At 41.7% G+C, this 20,279-nt stretch overlaps 1 protein-coding gene across 8 annotated transcripts in view; it reads right to left on the bottom strand.

Annotated features, from left to right (window-relative positions):
• The window catches only part of ppp1r12a (protein phosphatase 1, regulatory subunit 12A), a 57,295-nt gene that overhangs the window by 20,732 nt on the left and 16,284 nt on the right, over window positions 1–20,279 (bottom strand). For all 8 annotated transcript variants that reach the window (XM_037759989.1, XM_037759984.1, XM_037759988.1 and 5 more), the window contains exons 2-7: window positions 11,612–11,742; window positions 8,321–8,439; window positions 2,849–3,008; window positions 1,359–1,503; window positions 1,195–1,269; window positions 41–129 (exon numbers count right to left, since the gene is read on the bottom strand). In XM_037759989.1, the coding sequence (XP_037615917.1) occupies window positions 41–129; window positions 1,195–1,269; window positions 1,359–1,503; window positions 2,849–3,008; window positions 8,321–8,439; window positions 11,612–11,742 (719 nt within the window). The remainder of the gene's footprint in view (window positions 1–40; window positions 130–1,194; window positions 1,270–1,358; window positions 1,504–2,848; window positions 3,009–8,320; window positions 8,440–11,611; window positions 11,743–20,279) is intronic.

Raw genomic sequence — 20,279 nt, 5'->3', positions numbered from 1 at the left:
TTAGTTTCCATTGATTATTTTTCATTATCAAGCTATTTACCTCTTGAGTGGTTTCAGTGATTGGTTGTTGTCCCCAGTGGTCGTCGTTTCAATCAAAGGAGATTTCTTAACGTCTTTGTCACCTATCAGCTGGAATGAAGAAAAGAAAAATCAGTAATTAGAACAGAGGAAAATACAGCAAGGCATCTTGGGCACACTATGAAAATTGTAAATAAAAAAGAGATTCACGCATATTTGCTCAATCACGGGCTTACGGGCTAATTTCGTTTCCGAAAATTATGACGAAATATGCTCGTCAACGACCTTTATTTCCATGACTAATGTTGCAATCCATCCATCCTGGTGCATCTGTTCGGGGAAAATACGGACACTCGCAGCAAACTGATGTTTGTATGTGTGTAAGTATGTATGTATGCAAGTGTCTGAGCTTCACAAGCATCTACAGAGGACCTACATCAATTATCACAGCGCAATTAGTGAAGAGAAACGAATAAAAAGTAACCATCTTTAATTTAACAACTAGAGTCCGGAGGGGTCGTCCATGACTTCATGTTGAGGGTTGATGAAGCAGCTACAATGTTAGCATAGTATGTCACTGATCGATCCAAACTCCATTCAGAAAACAAGCATTTTAAAAGTTTTTTTGCTTTTCGTTTTGCAGACAGACCTGACAAAGCATGAATTCAGACTTTTTACAAATCAACATCATGATGTAGTTATTTCGGCATCCTCCTTTTGATCCATTTATTGCAATTAAATCACAGCACAAGCTGTTTATTTTGGGTTCATACCGCTGTAGCGACGTGTGGCTCGCTAGATACAGTGAATACAGTTGGGTGAAATTCACAGAGCGCCACCAGATGTTATGAACCCAGACACGACGGCGTTTGGTTTTCAGACGTATCTGGGACTTCCACAAACATGTACAAAGCAGCAATAGTGGTTATTTCGGCCATGGTTGATGAAACGTTGTTTGTATCTACATGGAGGTAAACCTCTCTTCCTCGAGTGATGCAAATGAACACAAATGATCCCGATGGTCAAACTTGCGCGAGTGCAAAAATTCACTTTGTGTTTGATGTGAACACCGCTGAAGACTAAAATAGCAGCCAAAAATAAAACTGCTTCTGACAAAGTTGTTTTGTACAGAAATGAGTCCTTATATGATGATGATTCGCAGCCACATTGACTCACCAGATTTTGTTTCTTTTGTAGTTCTTCTAAGTATCCCAGAACATCTTCGTCAGCTACATCAAAAGCTGTCTGGCCCTGAGGGAAAGAAACAAAATGAAAGTTATATAAAATATGGATCTCACAGCATCCTTATGACAGGACTCGTGACAGTTCCAGTTTCTCACCATTTTATTAATGAGGTCCATGTCACATAGATTCTCCACCAGTATCCTACAGGCCTCCTCTTTGCCCCAGTGTGCTGATGCATGTAGGGGAGTCCAGCCATCAAAGTCCTTAATATTTACATCATACCCTGTTTGGATTAAAAGCCTGCACGATGAAGGAGAGGGGTCGGAGAGAGAGAGAGAGAGAGAGAGGGGACACAAAAACAGTTTATTAGAATCTGCAAATCTGGGTTTCTCGGATTTGATTCTGTAAACTAATCTTTAAAAGGTGCTGACAGTGTCCAGGCTTTTAGAAGTGCGTCAGCGTTGCAACCCCGGGTCAGATTTATGAGATATAAAGTCAACACACTAAACACATAATCTGAAAATCTTAGTCATCCCTAAGCGAGAGCTCAATGAGGTTGGCAAATTTTAAAAGTCTTAATATTCCCATAAATCTGTCATGATGAGGGGGGAAACATTTAGATCCCCGTCTTGTATATTGTAGTGGTGCTACACATCAGAGATCTCAGAGCTATCTATGGCAGCAGAGTGTACTGGCTGGCATCCCAGACCAGACGGACAGGTGGCTGCAGTTTCTTTTCCTCGAGCAGTGGAGCTGTATTAACAGCCCACAGAGACAATGTCGGAACAACGCATTGACAAGATGCAGCAGGAGATATGTTTGGCATTAGAAAAGAAAACACACGAAGCTCGGCCTCACCACGGCCTTGACTATAAATAATACTTATATAATATAACAAACTGGAAAGACTTTACGTAACGACGGGCAATAAATGAGTTGAATGTTACATTTTTGTCCCGACCAGAGACTGTATAGATAAATGGACAACGCATCTCCACTTCCTCCCACTGTACAAAAGTCAAGCCAAAATATCCCGGATTTTGTCGGCATTCGGCGCCAGAGTCTGCGCAGTAGTGATCAGGGGACTGGAGCCGCGGTATCAAGGTCCCACCCACACAAGCCAATCACGATCCGAGCACACATATCACATATCTTGAGGTCAGAGGTCAAGGGACCCCTTTGAAAATGGCCATGACAATTTTTCCTCGCCAAAATTTAGTGAAAGTTTAGAGCGTTATCGAACCTCCTTAGCGACACAAGCTTTAAAATTGAGCTCGCTACAACATCCGAAAGACTGATTGTGTTAATGTGTTAAAGAAATTAGTGGCGTTTTGTGTTACTGCGTTATTATCGCCTCAATTGAAACCCAACTTATCAGAAAAATGAACACTTGAACATACAGTACATCAGTATGATTAGAACTATCTAAAATGACAGAAACTATCTTTGGGAAAATGTTTTTGACGTGACTTTTTAGTTTGGCCCATGTCCCATCCGCTAACATGGAGGGGGCGGGATTTATGACCTATACTGCAGCCAGGCAGCGATCCAGATGTTTTGGCTTCACTTTTTGTGTATATACAGTCTATGGTCCCGACAGAGAGCGGCTTCAAGTTTACACTTCTACTTGCGTAATCAGGCTTACTTTAAAACCTCGACGTATCCTTTCGCAGCGGCTACATGGAGCGCCGTTCCTCCAGACTTGGTGTGCCGGCTGTCTTGGATCTGGCCGCTGTTGAGCCACTGCCGGGCGTCCCTCAGCATGACCCGTTCCTCCTCTTTCCGGGCTGCCTCGATGTCCACCCCTGGTAAGAGACAGAGGAGACGGATACGGGTCAAAAAGGCATTCAAGGATTACCTGCTACTAAGGAACAAGCTGCCAACTGTAACACTGAACGCAGAGCATGGAGCAACAAGGTATTTATTAACGACTTCTACTTGTCTTACATCTTAGATAAATGTATGTGAATGTTTGGAATACATTACATTAGTTTGTGCATTACAGTAGAGAGAACAGAAGTCTCTGTCACACAAGATTCAACCCATGAACCCCTGAGCTTTTATTAATGTTATAGACATTATTCTGGCAACCTCTCCAAACACTAGAGGGTGTTGTGAAGCACTTGTTCTGCTTCAGCAAAACAGTTTTGTGCCAATATTCTGTCAATTTGCCGATGATATAGTGTCTGCAAAACCACAGGCCTCAGCCGGTTAAGTGGGTCAATATGTCTATAAGCTATACGCTGCGTGCAGCGACAACAGGCACGTATTGTCTTGTTGACACCTGGTTGGAACAAGAGACGGTCTGATGTGCGCTGCTGCTGCATGAGTCGTTGACTCGTCAACCGAGTGTTAACTGTGTTGAACTACATAAACAGTGATCCGAGGAGCGCTCCGGGGTCGGAGCCAAAACTTCAGCTGATCTTATAGGTTTTTTGTTGTTCTGCTCCCGAGGATACATCATCACTCATTTCCTGACACTCTACAGAGGTTTAAGATTGCCTCAGGCTTTTAAACCAATGAAAGAGGACATCTGTGTCTGCAGGTTTGGCTTAAGGAAAGGGCAGGCAGAAAGAAAAGTCTAGCTTTACCCAGAGGGTTAGCCTCTGCTAGCTGAAGAGGAGCACAAGGAGATATGTTAAGCAAGAGGAGGACACTCGGTTCCCATATAAAGTCACATTTTAGTCAGTTTTAATCAAACTCTGGTGCGTTTTGTTTGGGCAGTTGTGAACGCATTAATTGTATTCTGGTGTGGACCAAAACAACCGGTCCGAGACCGCTTAAGAAAGCTGGTCTCGGATCGTTTCCAAGCAAACCCTAGTGCGGTTCGATTGCAGTGTGTACGAAGGCCCTGCTCCTTCGTACATGCCCCTCAGCAAATTATTCTTTTTTCGTCCGCTTTAATTTGTGCACTGTGAAACTGAACCAGACTTACTAGAAAACAAACCAAAGGCATCAATTTCACTCTGATTCGGACTAGCCAAACAGACTACGGCTTGTGAAAGTGCCTTTACACACCTACTATAAGCTTTTTATGCTTTCAATCTTTTGATAATTGGCCTACAAGCCTTAAATATCAGCGAAAAATCCACTTTCCATCCCACGCAACACAAGCTTAAATTGAGCAAGGTGACAGTAATATTCTGGCTCGTTGAAAACTGGACATGTTGCTCATTCGTGGGCTGAAGTCTAAGAAAGTGAAACCAAATGGGAAGAAGATGACTCAGTGTCTGAGTTTATGGATTATGACTGGATTTCAAGTTTCATTACAAATTAAGTGACTTTGGTGACAGAGACTGGACCACTGTCTCACTATAGCTGGCTGGTCAGTGATGCAGTAACTTAGTAAAGCTCGCCAAAATATTGTCACATCCTTTCTTTAAAAGGTTACAAAAATCAGAAACTCTCAACACAACTTAAGCTGAATTATGACACCTATATGACATTAGATATAATAGATAATAGACAAGATTACAAGTGAGAAATGTGATGAAAATGTAAATTAAAGACATGATTCACTTCACAGCATCAGACTGAGACATTACAAAACTGCATAATGTTACAATAAATGTAATTTTAATAAGTTATCCAGCCTAGTTTGCTATATTTTGTGAAACACAGAAATGCTATAATGCAAACTTGAGCTGTTAGTTGGGATGGATTTTCTTTTAAGTAAGAGAAAACGCAGTGCACATACGCTATGGAGGGAAATTAAGCTAAACTTCCTCAGGGCATCTGAGTTAATGTAGGCAATGGGAGCTGGCCAGGTAGGCCAACGTCCCGTGATCTCTTGGGAAGTAGCCTACACTGGGTCTATAAAAAGCAGGGAGCCTAATGGCCTCTAAGTAGGACTACAGAACCAGAGCCGAGTGGAGGAGTTGGCAGCAGTTCAAAGTTGACTTTTTTTACAAGAGAACAGCACATCTTCCACATGAGAAGATAAAGAGAAAATCCAATAGACCAAAAAAGGAATATCCTCCCCCTTCAGCTCACCGACAATATACCTACAGTATGTCTGGTAGAGCCAAAATGAAATATGTACAGAAATCTATAACGGATCCTCAGAGGTAAGTATAGTTACTGGCTTTCTTTAGAAAAAAATCTAAAGAGAAAGGGGCAAAATAAATGTTTTATTTTGAGTTGAGGTGAAACTACTATAATCCAAATTGCCCCATGTCCTCTCAGTAGTGTGATTGTCCACCTTCAGTCCATTACAAGGACAAGCAGCAGCCCTCATGAGGCAGCTGATGGAGGCCGTCCAGTCACTTGACCCAACCCGGGTCAAGGAGAGGATCTAGAGGTTGTCCCAGCCGAGGGGGGAAACTATGGCCACTTGCTAACAAGTTTAACCCCATGACTGGTGTCTCTTTGAGAGGAGAAAATCACATTACAATCATACAGAAGCGTTACACAACAGCTAGTTGCATAATGCTGCCTGCTACCTCGAGCACAGAGAACTGAGCGGTGGATTGTCTGCAGCTGCCTCGTCGAGGCAACGAGTATCACCGCAAATACACTCTTCAGTATCTCAAAAGCAGTTTTATAAAGTCTGCATTAAAGAATAAATAAATAAGGATCAAAATGGAAAACAAACAAATTCAGTAGTTTAGCTGTGTGAAGTTTATGAGCGTGGTAAATGAAGATGCACATTTGGTGAAGGATCTTAAAGGGAGGCAGCGTGTGTGGATGCTGGCAGCGGCTAATGAAAGCTGACAGCCGCCGCTGGCCGAGAGGCTTGAGGTTCGGCTCGGTGCACGATGTCTCGCCGCCGTTATGTAACACGGACAAGGAGCGTAACATGCAAACAGCACTCTGGGTGTAATTATCCCTGGATGCCATGTGCTTTCAAACACTTGGACAGTCACTTAAAGATCTGTGAAGAGACTGACAGCCTACAGACGGCCTTTTTTCTCAACGTTGCTAGAGATACCAGACAGTACATTTCTATTAGGGTTGTCAATCTCACATTTTTTATCTGTTCAAAGTGTACCTTAAAGGGAGATTTATCAAGTATTTAATACTCTTATCATCATGGGAGTGGGCAAATATGCTGCTTTATGCAAATTAATGTAAATATTTATTATTGGAAATCAATTAACAACACAAAACAGTGACAAATATTGTCCAGAAACCCTCACAGGTACTGCATTTAGCCTAAAAAATATGCTCAAATCATAACATGGCAAACTGCAGCCCAACAGGCAACAACAGCTGTCAGTGTGTCAGTGTGCTGACTTGACTATGACTTGCCCCAAACTGCATGTGATTATCATAAAGTGGGCATGTCTGTAAAGGGGAGACTCGTGGGTACCCATAGAACCCATTTTCATTCACATATCTTGAGGTCAGAGGTCAACGGACCCCTTTGAAAATGGCCATGCCAGTTTTTCCTCGCTAAAATTTAGCTCATGTTTGGAGCGTTATTCAGCCTCCTTCGCGACAAGCTAGTATGACATGTTTGGTACCAATGGATTTCTTAGGTTTTTTAGTTTCATATCATACCTAGTATCTTCACTCTAACTTTAAAGTTAGAAAGACTGTGTTAATGCGTTAAAGAAATTAGTGGTGTTAAAACAAATTTGCGTTCACGCGTTAACTTTGACAGCCCTAATTTCTATACATGATTGGTTACCTGTGCAAGTACTGTAAACTATCAATGACTGTGGTTATACATGTAGCATTTTTCTCTGCATGCAAACTAAAGAGAATGTAAAGCTTGCTAAAAAAGAAAAGGTGGCACAGAGAAGGGCAAGCCAGCCAGCCTTTATTAGTGAGCTGGAGGAGCACCCCTCTGGCCTGAGGCCAGGTAACACGTCTGTGCGTGGCCTCTCGCCATAGGGGAGGGCCTTTCATCATCTCAAGAATGCCCCAGCCCCGAAATAGAAAAGACTCGACTTTTCAGTTTTTGAATCATCACGAGTGCTCACAACACAGCTGGGTCGCTTTTCTATATATTATGTAAGTTTTATTCAAGGAGGCAAGCAGCAAAAACAGCAGGTCACTGACTAGAATGAGACTCTATTTGACAACATACATGCATGAAATACACCTAGGGTCCCTAGCAGCTATGCCGCCATGAACGTGCTTCTAGATATGAATAAGCTCAATTACATGGTGACACTTGAAACTATTATTGTCTCTTCTTATTATAGGCTAATCATCTTGGTGCAACTCTGGTGCATTCATTGCCGTGTTTATTAATGTCCCTGTTAATAACCCACTAAATAAAGCAGAGTGCACATGGTCACAATAACAATATATAACCTTCAGGTCGAGACCAGGCTGGCCGCAGTAGTCGGTGTTACACAGTGTTCGGGCATTCTCTGATTACATTACTTGACCGCCGCCCCCACTGTCGTTTTGCCTTTATTTAATAGAAATAAAACCCATTTAGTTAAAGGTGCTAAATACAGGATTGGGAACATTTCTATTGCCTCTCAACATGGTGACGGCAAGCCGTCAGCTCGCAGTTAACAGTGGTAATGGTGCAAACAACGGCAAAAGTGCTGACAGAGCTTACAGTGTTTACCTGAGGGAGAACCGGAGGGTAAGTGCTACGCTTCTGCGACGAGGCCGTCAGTCGGGGACGGCGTTATAGAGCTGTAACCGCCATGTGAAAGCAGTGCAGAGCGAAAAGCAATACTGCCTATTTGGCAATACTTCAGATTTAAACCCAATATTAATAGGGTACCTGATAACGTTCATTAGGCAATCTGTACATTTTTGGTATGAAACCATGCGGAGGACGGAGCGGTCGCAGCCGGTGTGCACGCCGCCAGATGGAAAGCTGCGGCCCCGCAGTGAACGCTGGACCGGAGAGACCAGGCACAGCCATCAAACATCAAAGATCAAAGTAAGAGCGCTACATATATTGAGCGTCATCTTTCCTTGAAAAAAGTCAATGAAAATGTGGAATCTGTAACACCAATGTTGTCACAAGTTTATTAACTGGTTGGAAAATGCCCTCACCGTGACATCCCTAGTCAAGGCTACAGTAAGTACAGTATATCACCAGTGGTTAAAGTCACTTTAAACTTTTTTTTACATTTTCATAAATGTATTTCTGCGTTGGGAGAGAAGGATGACCCAGTAGTTCAAGATGTCTTTAATACTGTACCTGTTCTGTTGATCTCATTCTGCAGGAGCTCCTCCATCGCCTCCTCTTCAGCGATGTCCAGCGGCGTTTCACCTTCGCTGTTCACAACTCCTACATTGGCACCCTGGCTGATAAGATACCTGCAACAACAACAACAACACACACATTATAGCTTAGAGCCAAGATGATTTTCCAAAGTGGTGTTATTCTGAAAGGAGGTGTTCTGGTTATTTTTGTACTGAAAAGATTGAGGTCAAACTGAAGCCTGTGACAGGGTGAAAAGGAAAGGAAGTAAAGGCAACTGTCACTTCCTGTAACTGATGAGGAAACAGTTGAAGGACAGGAGCTGTGTAATGTTGCTTTTGATTCAGAGCCAAAATTGATTGACATTTCACCACAGTCTGCATCTCCTGTTTTGCCGGTCACATCTTCCCGACACGTCGAGGCCCAATTACTAATTACATGAATTAAATTAATTACAATAATTAAATGTTTATTATCTGTTGCAAAAAAAGTTCCCGTTTTATTCTTTAATGCTAAATAATTCCCTTTAAGACATGCTATTATGAATGTTTTTCAAAAACAAATATTGAAAGGGGAAAAAATGGAAAAGGATCGTATCCATGGAGACAAGCAGGGATGTTCCTAACGACTTTCCCTGACGTTTAAACGTGTTGACTAGTCTAAAAGTAAAAAAAAATACTCAGAAAACAGTCAAAATATATCACAATTTAAACAATAAAGTTAAATGTTGTATATATTATATGTTATATATATTTACGTTTCACGTCACTTTCATCATCAGAGGGTGTCTGTGCAGCCACTATGCAATTTAAATGTGTAATAATAAGTTTAACCGACTAGTATCAAACTAATTGCGTACATCCCTAGGTAAAGCTTTTATTATGTAAGTGTCTTTTTCTGGCGTTCAGTACACACTGAAGTTACAGCACACACTACATGACAACGGTAAATAACCATGGTACATGTTCAAATAAGTAAAATGCTAATGGCAACGGCTAAGTCACGCAGTGTGTTTAAGTTACAGAGGGTCTCCTCAGGCTGTGCAAACAGAGTGAACATGTCACACCTAAAAAATAAAGAAAAAGAGGAGTCTGAACAAGGAGTGGCGCAAATCCAGACGGGTGTGTAGCATTTATGTTTTACACTAAACTACCGTCCTGTTCATACTAGTACATAACTGCAGCTTACAGATGCAATCGAAGCATTCATTGCGACCAATCCGGTGCTCGGTACTAGAGGACTCGGGACTGGAGCATCAACTAGGTGGTCTCCAGCGAGACATGACGAGGCAGTTTCGTGGAAATCTTTATTTTCATAGATGATTTAGTTTAAATAGCACAAGTCTTTGTCTGCATGACTCTTTACAGACCAGGAGTTAAACCATAAAACCCTCTACAAACAATAGGAGACAACCAAAATAAGCATTTAACACTGTATCCACTTAGTGATTTAACCCTTTATATATATATATCTTTGTCTCCCCCCCAGCAGAGATTCTTTCTGCCCATTCAACATCTTGACTTCAGCTGCTTCTAATTAAAGCTGCGGTGAGACTCGGGCCCTTCTCATTAGACCAACACACCACTTGAAACGGGCTCAGTGCTTATGACTTCCCCCCCAAATGGCAACTGACTGACTGCAGTTACGTCTCAAAGTTTTATATCTTCCTGATTGGACTTTCTATTCTGCCTATTTTGGGTCAGCTCCACTTGGTTTGATGGCTTTGCGGTCTGGAGTCCCACTGTGGGATTCTTAACCAACCCTACCATTAGATGGCTGTGGTGACACCAGGGGCTCAGAGATACAGTCCTGCTCTGGAGTTCCCGTTACTGTGGATGAGGGATGCTGGGGTTAACATGGGTCTACTGAGAGCTCACCGCCCACGTCAGGTTTGCAGAGTTTCTCTCTATGACATGATGTCTCCATTAGTCACCCATATCAGGCCAGCCACTTGACCTTTTCATTCATTGTGTGACAACAAAAAATGTCTTGTTTTCTGTAATACAAGGCCAGCGCTGATGCTGTGCTCATGACTGGACACAGACTTGCAGGGTCTGAGAAGTTAACAACACTAAAACATCTCTAATCTTTTAATGAAGCGGCTAATATACAATTTCTCTGCAAAGCCTACTACATTACAACATAAATACCATGCCGGGAAACTAATTTGTACATGTTTATCTTCCTACTTCCAGTAGCACTTTTGGGAAAACATGGGATAAATGTGTAGCCAGGTTCCTGTAATGTAACACAGAAGTAAAGCAGGTCACAGCACACTCCCAATATGCTGAACAATGAGCACAACTGAGCTCCTTCAGCCCCCTTTAGCCTGTTTAAATATCCTCTGATAACATCTCTCGTGTTGTGTTCGGTGCCCTGCGAGCGGTCTTCTTACCTGAAAAGAACTAGGGGCAGGAAAATACTACTGTGCAACTCTAGAGCTCGATTCCAGATATAGTGGCCTGATCTCTCCATATTTGATTACATCACTCTAACAATGTGCGTCTGAGCTATCAGATGGGTTGCGGCTGCTGTCAAAATGTGACGGGGAACTCTGTGCTACTGAAAATGATGGCTTTTGACGTGTTGGGCATGTTATGTGAAATGGCCGTGGGCATTTACACGGTAAACACGCACCAATTGGCAGTCATTGAGGATGTTAAAGGGGACAGATCATGCTCATTTTCAGGTTCATACTTGTACTTTGGGTTTCTACTAGAACATGTTTGAATGCTTTAATGTTTGTAATGTAAAAAATTGTTTTTCATGATATGTCCCCTTTAAGGAATTCCAAGGAAATTAGTCAAAACATTGTTAATTTCTTTACGACAAAAGGTGAAGTTCTGCTGTGCAACCTTAAAATTATCACAGAGACCAAATCCCATTTTATTGAGCTAAAAAAAATAGGATTATAGCACAGCACTAGGCCATACTGAGTGGACAATCAATCTTGATAGCACCAATATAAAGACAGAGGTCACTAATGGGGGGGGCTCAGAGAGGTGACAGGACAGTGCAGACCTCAGCTGGAGCCTCGCCATGTCAGCCCCGATGTCACTTTGTGCTTGACAATCCAAATTAAATTGTACAGCATCAGCTGGACCTTTTATACAGGAACCTTACTGACCCTACCGCTCAGATATTCTCACGCAAACGGAGCGCTGCAGTTAGAAAATAATCTAGATACAAAACAGGATGTAAGGATGAGTTTGCAGAAATCAAACCCCGATGAAACAGATACTGCTGCTGCTTCTCGGAAACTGAATATACTGGCCTCTCAGTACTTACTCTGCTATGTCCAGGTATCCACAGGAGGCTGCAGCGTGGAGGGGGATCCAGCCCTCATTGTCAGGCTGGTTGATGCCAGCTCCGTGCTCCACCAGGAAAGTCACCATGTCAACATTGTCATCTATGCATGCCTGAGAGAGAAAGAGAGAGAGAGAGAAGAGGGGAGTAAAGCCACCGTAAGAAGCCTGGCCTGTGCTATAGTTAACTTACAAACAGCTTGCATGGAAAGAGCGTTGCACGGCGTCTGATAGATTGCCACGTGTGTCCAGAATTGTTGGGGAATTTTAGCAGCCGGAGCATTCCCAAAATGCCTGCACATAGCGGGGGTGCTTGAAATACCACATAGCGTAGTACTGCTGATGGAGGCGTTGAGGTGCTGTGTGCCTATATGCTGCTGCTTTATACAAATATAAGAGAAATTATACATGTGATAAAAATCAAACCGTCTGAAATAACCACAAACACATCGTACGTTTTTCTCACTGAGCAGCTGATGAATCACTCAATTTAAATCTGTGGTTGAGCAACGGTAAAACAGGTTTATTTGCCAGCACAGTTTGTCCCCAGTTTGTCCTCTTCATTTAATCAATCCTAATGAGGAACTGGGCCATTCTCTGGTGCTGGGGACAAGCTGAGGATGTCCCCAACAGGCAAATTGGAAGGAAATTGGAGTGCCTTAAGGAAAATCTGAATATAAGCAAAACCATTAAAAATAACTCAGCTAACCCAAATCAGGGTGACACTTAAGACTACGCTTGCCGGAGTGGGTGATACTGCCAGTAGCATACAGCCTATGGAAAAGGTTCACTAAATGTTTTGGCAGAGGATCATATTTCCCTAATGTAATTTCCTGGCATACAGTCAAAGGGATGTCAAGACACTGGGTTGAAAACTAGCAGACCACCCACAAATACATCATGCACATCAGATAATGATTGACACATCCCAGACTGTCACCAAAATGTGGGCGCTTAGGATGCACCAGTCTAATTTTCTGCACACCCTCAATAATGTTTAATCACTTTCTGAAACCCCCAGTGCAGCAAACCAAACCATATATGACTGATGACACAGTGAAAACAAAAGCATTTCTGCCCACAGAAATAAATAGCAGCTGCAAGTGGGAGGGATCTAATTTAAGATCTTCTGACAGATGAAGTGGGAGATGTTGTGATTTTACCGACGTTATGAAACTGAATTTGCACCAGGGTGGGCGTACTTTGGCTTTCAGCTGTGCATTTAATCAGCACTTGACTGTTTGTCAGTCAAATGTATGAGAGAAATTTATATTAATGTAAGATCTGTGTTTTATTTTTATTAGACCTACACAGTCTAGGCTTAAAAGGCAAATTATGTTATTAGGCGTTCTATTTTATACCAAGCAATTTTTAAAGTACTTGATAGGCAATAAAATTGCTTATACTGCTTTTTTTTATTAACTTTTATTGATCTATTTTTTTTGCATTTTAAGAAATTATATAGCTATAACTTGCAACAAAATAGAATAAAATAAAAAATAAGATTAAATAAAATAAACAAAACGGAGGAGAAATAATATATTAAAAAAATAAAAATAAATAACAAAAAGTAAAATAAAAATAAATAAACGAAAAGTAAAATAAAAATATATAAATAAAAACAAATTTTACAATAATAAATAATTTTATAAATTGAATAAATAGTAAAATAAATAAAAAATTGCTTATTATATTTTAGCAATATTTTCTTTGTTTAAAACCTATGTATTTCTGCATGATATATTAAAATTTGAAATACGTAAAGCCAAACAAAATGTGTCTTTGGGGGCATTCTGGTGGCCAAGATAGACACCATTGAAGATATAAATAAAAAAGTACTGTAGCTTCCTTAAGTGCACTTTATTTGCACATCCTCAAGTGACATTTCGAGCAGATGCTCCAAGAGTATCTGCTGTCTTCTATTGGTGCAGCACCTGCCTACTACGGTTTTGGATGTTCAAAACCACTTTACATTGTTTGTCAAGATAAACACTAACCAAACCATGTAATCACAACATCCCCACCGTTCACGCCAATCTTTGTCTCCTCATTTCCTGTCTCTTCTCTATTGTCCCCAGTCTAATGAAGGAGACAATGCCCCCCAAAACACTGTATTTGGCAATGTTCTGCCAAGAACTTGCACCACTGTGAAATGTCTCCTGTGACAACAAGCCCACCCACGCCGTGACCATCTTACTGTTGGGTAATACTGCTGACCACCAAGCCACTGCTGAATTCATCCAAAAAGTTGGAACTGTTAACTAGATCATGGGTCTCGAACAAGTAGCTCGCGGCTACCAGTAGGTCGCTACCCATTTCTGAATGTCTCGCTAAAGCTTCAAGAATATGTACATAAATTTGATAACAAATTCACTTTGTAAACCTGTTTACGTAAACCTGTTTACAGAGAAGTTAAAAGGAGCTGAACGTTTAACAGTTTCTGTTTACCAAACTGACGAAGAAGGCCAATGCAGCAACAGAGGCTTCGTTTACCTAACAAAACACAGAAAACCCTTCGCCTATGGCAGGATTGTAATAGAGGCGATGACTCCGGTAGCTTTATTAAAAGGACCATAAAAGTAAGACAGAACATAGGTCTGCTATTGGCGATGTACAACTTGGTGCTATGAGTAGCTCTCTGCCACTTTTTTAAATAATTTTGTCAAATTAGCTCCCAGAGGACAAAAGGTTGAAGACCCCTGATCTAGATCTTGTTGGATGGATACATTTGCATAATTAATATTTTTTTTAAAATGCATACACAGCAAGGGCAATAGCAGCTCAACTTGGCCACATGCCTGAGATGGAGCAAGCTGTCAAGGAGGTCACAATTGAAAACAACGAGGCCGAGGAAAAGCAGGAATGGAGAGCCTGCAGTGCACTTTTCATTCAGGACACGCAGAGACTCTGAGGTTAAGCAGGTGACCTGCAAATCAGAGGTCAGAAACAAAGTCCTCAAGTGGGAAAAAATAGATCTTTCTCCTCCTGCAGCGAGCCAACACGCTAAGCAAAATGCTCAAGACGAATGAAACGATCTGTGGAATCACACATTCACTCACTGACAGCTGCTATGGTAAAAAAATCAGTAGAGATACACACCTGAAAACCACAACAATTACCACATATCAAAACCAAACTTTGCCACCCCAATCCCCTCACCCTCCATCCCTGAACACTGTGCCTGGTCTGTCTCGCTCCCTCTCCTGGGGTTGCTATGACAACAAAAGCGTTGACAAGGGAAACAGATACACATGAACACAGCGGCTTCACGTTCAGGGCACACGACTATCTGGCTGGAATCCTTGTCCAAATTTGGGCCGTTTAAAACGCCGTACATGGCCAGAGCTGAAGAGCGTCTGCAAAAGGCCTCACTGAGCTTATCTGACGGTGTGTGCGCATGTGTGTGTGTGTTTGTGTATGATGGGGTTTGGTTGTGTGTGGGAGCTCAGGCACAGAGTTCCTCCAGGTGCAGATGGACTTGTTAATAGACTGGGTTCATCGGATTTTATTACAGGGTAGACGGCAACTGAAGATATTACTTTGACAGTCTGCAGCTCTCATCACTAGTGAAATGTCACTGGTTGGACGTCATCAGCACGTGCAAATGGTGTGGCTACACTGTGCCAACACATGGAAGCTTGTGGTCCCCATCCAAGACCGCAATTTGGTAATGTCAGCAAAGGCAGACCTGTGGTTCAAATTAAGTATCGAGACACCCAAGACTTCTTAACAGGATAATAACAGGTTAGCCACTACATCATATCACATTAACTCTACTATCATGTAATGATGAGCTGCATTTTTTTTCCCCCTATGGAGAGTACAGGAGGATGGGTGGTTATTTTTCACATGCAATCACACTCTTTGCTCATATTCATGTGTTGCCATGTTGCTGTGTCTGCCCTCCAGAGATTCATTATAATGCCTTCTACTTCCTTGTGGGATTTGAAATAAAGACAAGTGGCACCGGTGGGTGTTGAATAGGACACCAAGGCAGTAAGTTAAAGTAAGCTGTTTCCAAGCCAAGTAAATCAGGGATTCCACCTTCTTAGTACGGCCTTTCACCGCTGCCTTTTGCTTTCTCTATTGACAAGCAAAAGACCACAGATGACAACAAATGCAAAGCAAAAAAAAACTTTTACAGTGTCAATTATTTAATCAGACATATTTTCAATTTTGAAATTGCCCGTAGGTGTGAATGTGAGCGTGAATGGTTGTCGGTCTCTATGCGTCAGCCCTGTGATAGTCTGGCAACCTGTCCAGAGTGTACCTGTCCGCCTTCGCCCCAATGTCAGCTGGGATCGGCTCCAGCCCCCCTCCCCTCCCCGCGACCCTGAATAGGATAAGCGATTACAGATAATGGATGGGTGGATGAATATTTTCAATTTGTATTACTTGAGGCCGTTACACACCGGGAGCGTGACGAATAAACACAAAAACGCAAATACTTGCATGCGAATTTTACGCATCAAATCTATTCATACTGGTTGTACTAGTTTCAACACTTTTTCAATAACAGATTTGAATAGATTTGCACAGGCGGAGGACCAACTACCGGGAGAGCACCTAGAGCAGCGTCTGAGGTAAATTGTTGTACAGCTTAAACTACTGTAAGCTATTTTATTGAGTTTCCTTTTAGCAAGATGCTCTGATTAAGTTTTCCTCTTGTAAACAATTATGCAGTGTATATGTCTAGGGCTTTTATTGTGAAGGGTAAGAACGGTAGGAGTGGATCAAGTCTGTGCGGTCTTTGTGAATAACAAAGTTTGCTGTCTTGGTTCGGACTACGGAGCCTCCGTGTTGTTGTACGCTACAGTGTATGTTTTGATTATGTCTGCTCCGCACAACGTGATTGGTTGATGCCTTTATTCCTGGTGCGAAAGCTCAGAAAAATCAACCTTGTTCCGAAACAAAATTACGTTGCTTTTTTATTAAATCGCATGGAAAAAAAGCCCTGGTGTGTAAAGGTATTTCTTTGAAATTGTAGACTAGTATATACTCTGCATCGTCTCTGCACGGTTTTGTTTTTTCAGATCATAAATACAGAATACTGACTGGTCGTTTCTTTTTGTTCAGACACAGCACAAATGCATATGTTATTCTTTGCGGTGTGTTCAAGTACAACTTTTAACAGAAGACATCAGGTGATGCGAGGCAACACAAAGCATAGCAGACAATCAGTCAGCCTTGAATTAGTGTATCAGGTAGCTTTTACATGTAATGCACTAAGCTGACTTTCCTTTTTCTGTCTGCCAACATAGGACTGAAAATAAAGGATTGTTTCAGCTTTCTGCCTCTCATCTGAAAACTGTCCTCCGTGCCCTCATCTAAATCCCCCCCCTCAGTCATTCCCCACACACTTATTATCTCTTCAAAGTCTTCTCCTTCTCTAAGAATGGAAACAAGCCCCTTAAGGCCAACGCAGTGCTGGCTGTGACCTCCCCTCCTCAGTGCGTCACCAGCCTTCCTCCGCTGGCTCCTCCCAGCAGCTATTGGAGCCTAACAAAGGTAATCCCTTAATGGCTGTAATTGTGTGTGGCTGACAGGTGCCAGAGTGACGGCTTGCATCAAGAGTAGCGTAGTGGCCAGAGGGTCAGGATAAAGAAGAAGAGAAAGTATCATGGCATCCTCTATCCTTTTATTTCTAGAGCATTGCGGTGTCCTCTGGATATACTGCTGATGGGGGGGATAAGCACACTGCTCCACCAACAGACCAAAGAGCAGTAATGTAAGGGGGACAGAATAGGCTTTTGCAACCACATTCAACATTCACCTCCATGGTTCATCATATAAATCTACAAAGACAAAATAATTAATATCTTGACAGCAGGCGGAGAGAGTGAGTCAGACTTGCAGAGGGGGATCCAACTATTAATTGAAGTTATATTAAGAAACATTGTGGGCTTAATCCTGTCTCACACATCACAATCAGCCCCGGAATGACATATAGGAGCTGTGCAGAGCACGTAGTGAAACATTCAGACATGTTATGACTCACTCTCAAGCCGACACGTTGCCATTTAAACCTGTTTGGCCAGTGTGCCGTGGAGGGGGAGAAGAGAGGAGGCCTTGTAAAGTGTGTAGGCAAGAAGATGGAGGGCACTACACGGTATAAAATAAGAAGAGTAGGACAAGGACATGAAATAAAAAAGGTGATTTTTATCACAACTACACAGCACCCTTAATGCCTGATGGGAACTGAAGCTGTTCTATCGCTCTCTTTAAAGCCACCAGACTTCATTCACAAAAATAATAATTTTACTTCAGAACACGGGAGTATACGTACAACCCCACTTCTAAAAATCCAAACTAACCCTTTTCAGTTATTTCCAAACTTAGCACAGCTAACTTTGACTCAGCCAGTGATAGCATTCACATTATTCATAACCTTATTGATTAGATTCCATTAGCTTACTTTGGTAACCTACGTCACTGCTTTTTGCAACGGGAAAGAGAAAGAAATACTGACATGCTTAAACCCCATGTGGCCACAGCATGTCAGATATCACTTGATGCATCCTGTCAGTTTGCCAGGCAGGACGACAGGACGAGTCCTTGCCGCCCTTTCTGATAAAAGGACCTCCCTAATGGAAACCGAGGCTTCTGGGAAGTTGACGTCACAGCGAAAAAAAATCAACTACTAACCTAATCAATGGACACAGGATGCTCCATTTGATTGATTGATAGAGTTTAATGTACATAGTGCGGGCCAGCCTCTGAACACAGCTCTGTTTATCCATTAGGCTTTGTGGGATTTGGTTTGCAGTGGAGCACGAAAAGCAGTAAAAATCACTCATCTCTAAATAGAAATTAATTGAAGTTGAAAAATCTGAACCGTGGTCAATGAGAGTCAAAAGGTCCAATCAAATGAAAATCCATAATCCACATAAAGTACGCGTCATTAAAACATTTTCCTTGAGGAAGAGACATTTTGGCAATATTCCACCAAGTCTAACAGGGAAACAACTCTGAAGACGGTTAAATGTGACATGATTCACTTGATTTCTGTGCTGTAAAGTGGAAATATAACACCACAGGATATCTAAAGTGTATATAGTAGGAATGCACAGTGGAGCAGGATCTACTGTAATGCTTCGACAGAGCCCATTTGATCCTTGAGGTTGTGACAGACCGCTTAGCATCTTATTTCACAATACAGGGGGGGACAGCTTCTACCCTGTTCTTTTCCAACTCCTCATTAGCAAACATTAGCTCTAAATCACAAAACGTGTCTTCTGTGTTTATGAGTTGGTGTATGCTGATGGGAGCACATTAAAATAAACATCCGCCAGACGTCACTGCACAGTCAGCCTGTATTTGTCCAAGAAAAAAATGGCCTCCAGTGGCACTTGAGTTAATGTAAAACTTCACAAAAACACACACAAACTGGCCTTACAACTGGAAAACACACTGTTAGTATAGGGACACATTAACATGTCATGAGGCCTAACCTTGTTAGATAAACAGTAGCCATAAATGCTGACACATGCAAATACCATGTCATGTTGACATATTAAAATAAGGTTTCAAAACAGTACAGCTGCACTTGGCCAACACATTCCTAAGACAGAAAGGTAAATAAAGCAGAGCCACGTATATAACTCCTACTTCACACACACATCAATTAACTGCACCCTTGTGGGGCTGATTATAGGCACTATCAAGGAGATTAACTTAATAAAGCCAGTGGGGATAAATATGGAGAGACAGAAACAATACAGTGTCCATCATATGCACCAGTCTAATCCTGAAATAATATGGAGGAATTCAAGCCCTTACTCCCTACTAGCGCCGCAAAAGAAGATGGGCTAAGCCATTCTCGGAGCGGGCCCAAAAATGCACCCATGACGTGCACTTAAGAAAGGAGGCCGGTCTGTTGCCACGACAACAAAGCCAAAAAGAGAACATGGGTTCAGGCCTTGTCAGGCTTTTGTAAGAAACATAAATAAATAGAGAAAAGACTTCATTTTAAAGCACACGGGGGTTGCTCGGATAGCCCCCGAAGGCAGCGCAAAAAGCAAACCACTGTGAGACAACATCAAAAAACTAATGTTGAAAGGAACATCTCGAGGTGCCATCTTTCTTTTTTTAACCTCTCGCGGGTATGGCTTTTCACTATTACTGGAGCGATTCTCATGACCTTTTCTGGCAAAACAAAGATGTCTTGTTGTGCGATTCTGTGGGTGTCACTACCAATTATAGTTTGGGATTTAAATGATTCAAAACATGCTAGATTTCAGGGGCGGAATGTAAGTATGTATATTTACTCAAGTACTGTATTTAAGTACAATTTTGAAATACTTTCTATTTTCTGCTACTTTATACTTTTACTCCACTACATTGCAATGGGAAATATTGTACTTTTTACTCCACTACATTTATTTGACACTTTATACATAAAAAAACACACTATATAAAGGAACCACTCTGCATAATGAGTACTTTTACTTTTGATACTTTAAGTACATTTTGCTGATAATACTTCTGTACTTTTACTTAAGTAACATTTCAAATTCGAGACTGGACTATTTTTAGACTGGCATTTCTACTTTTACTTAAGTAAAGTATCAGAGTACGTCTTCCATCACTGCTAGACTTAAAGAAATACAAGAGCCAATGTGGTGATATGAACCCATTCAGCCAAAACTGTA

The sequence above is a fragment of the Sebastes umbrosus genome, chromosome 23 (assembly GCF_015220745.1).
Source record: "Sebastes umbrosus isolate fSebUmb1 chromosome 23, fSebUmb1.pri, whole genome shotgun sequence".
Taxonomy (NCBI): domain Eukaryota; kingdom Metazoa; phylum Chordata; class Actinopteri; order Perciformes; family Sebastidae; genus Sebastes; species Sebastes umbrosus.
The sequence above is the reverse complement of the archived record's forward strand: the minus strand, read 5'-3'. Positions and strand labels throughout refer to the sequence as shown.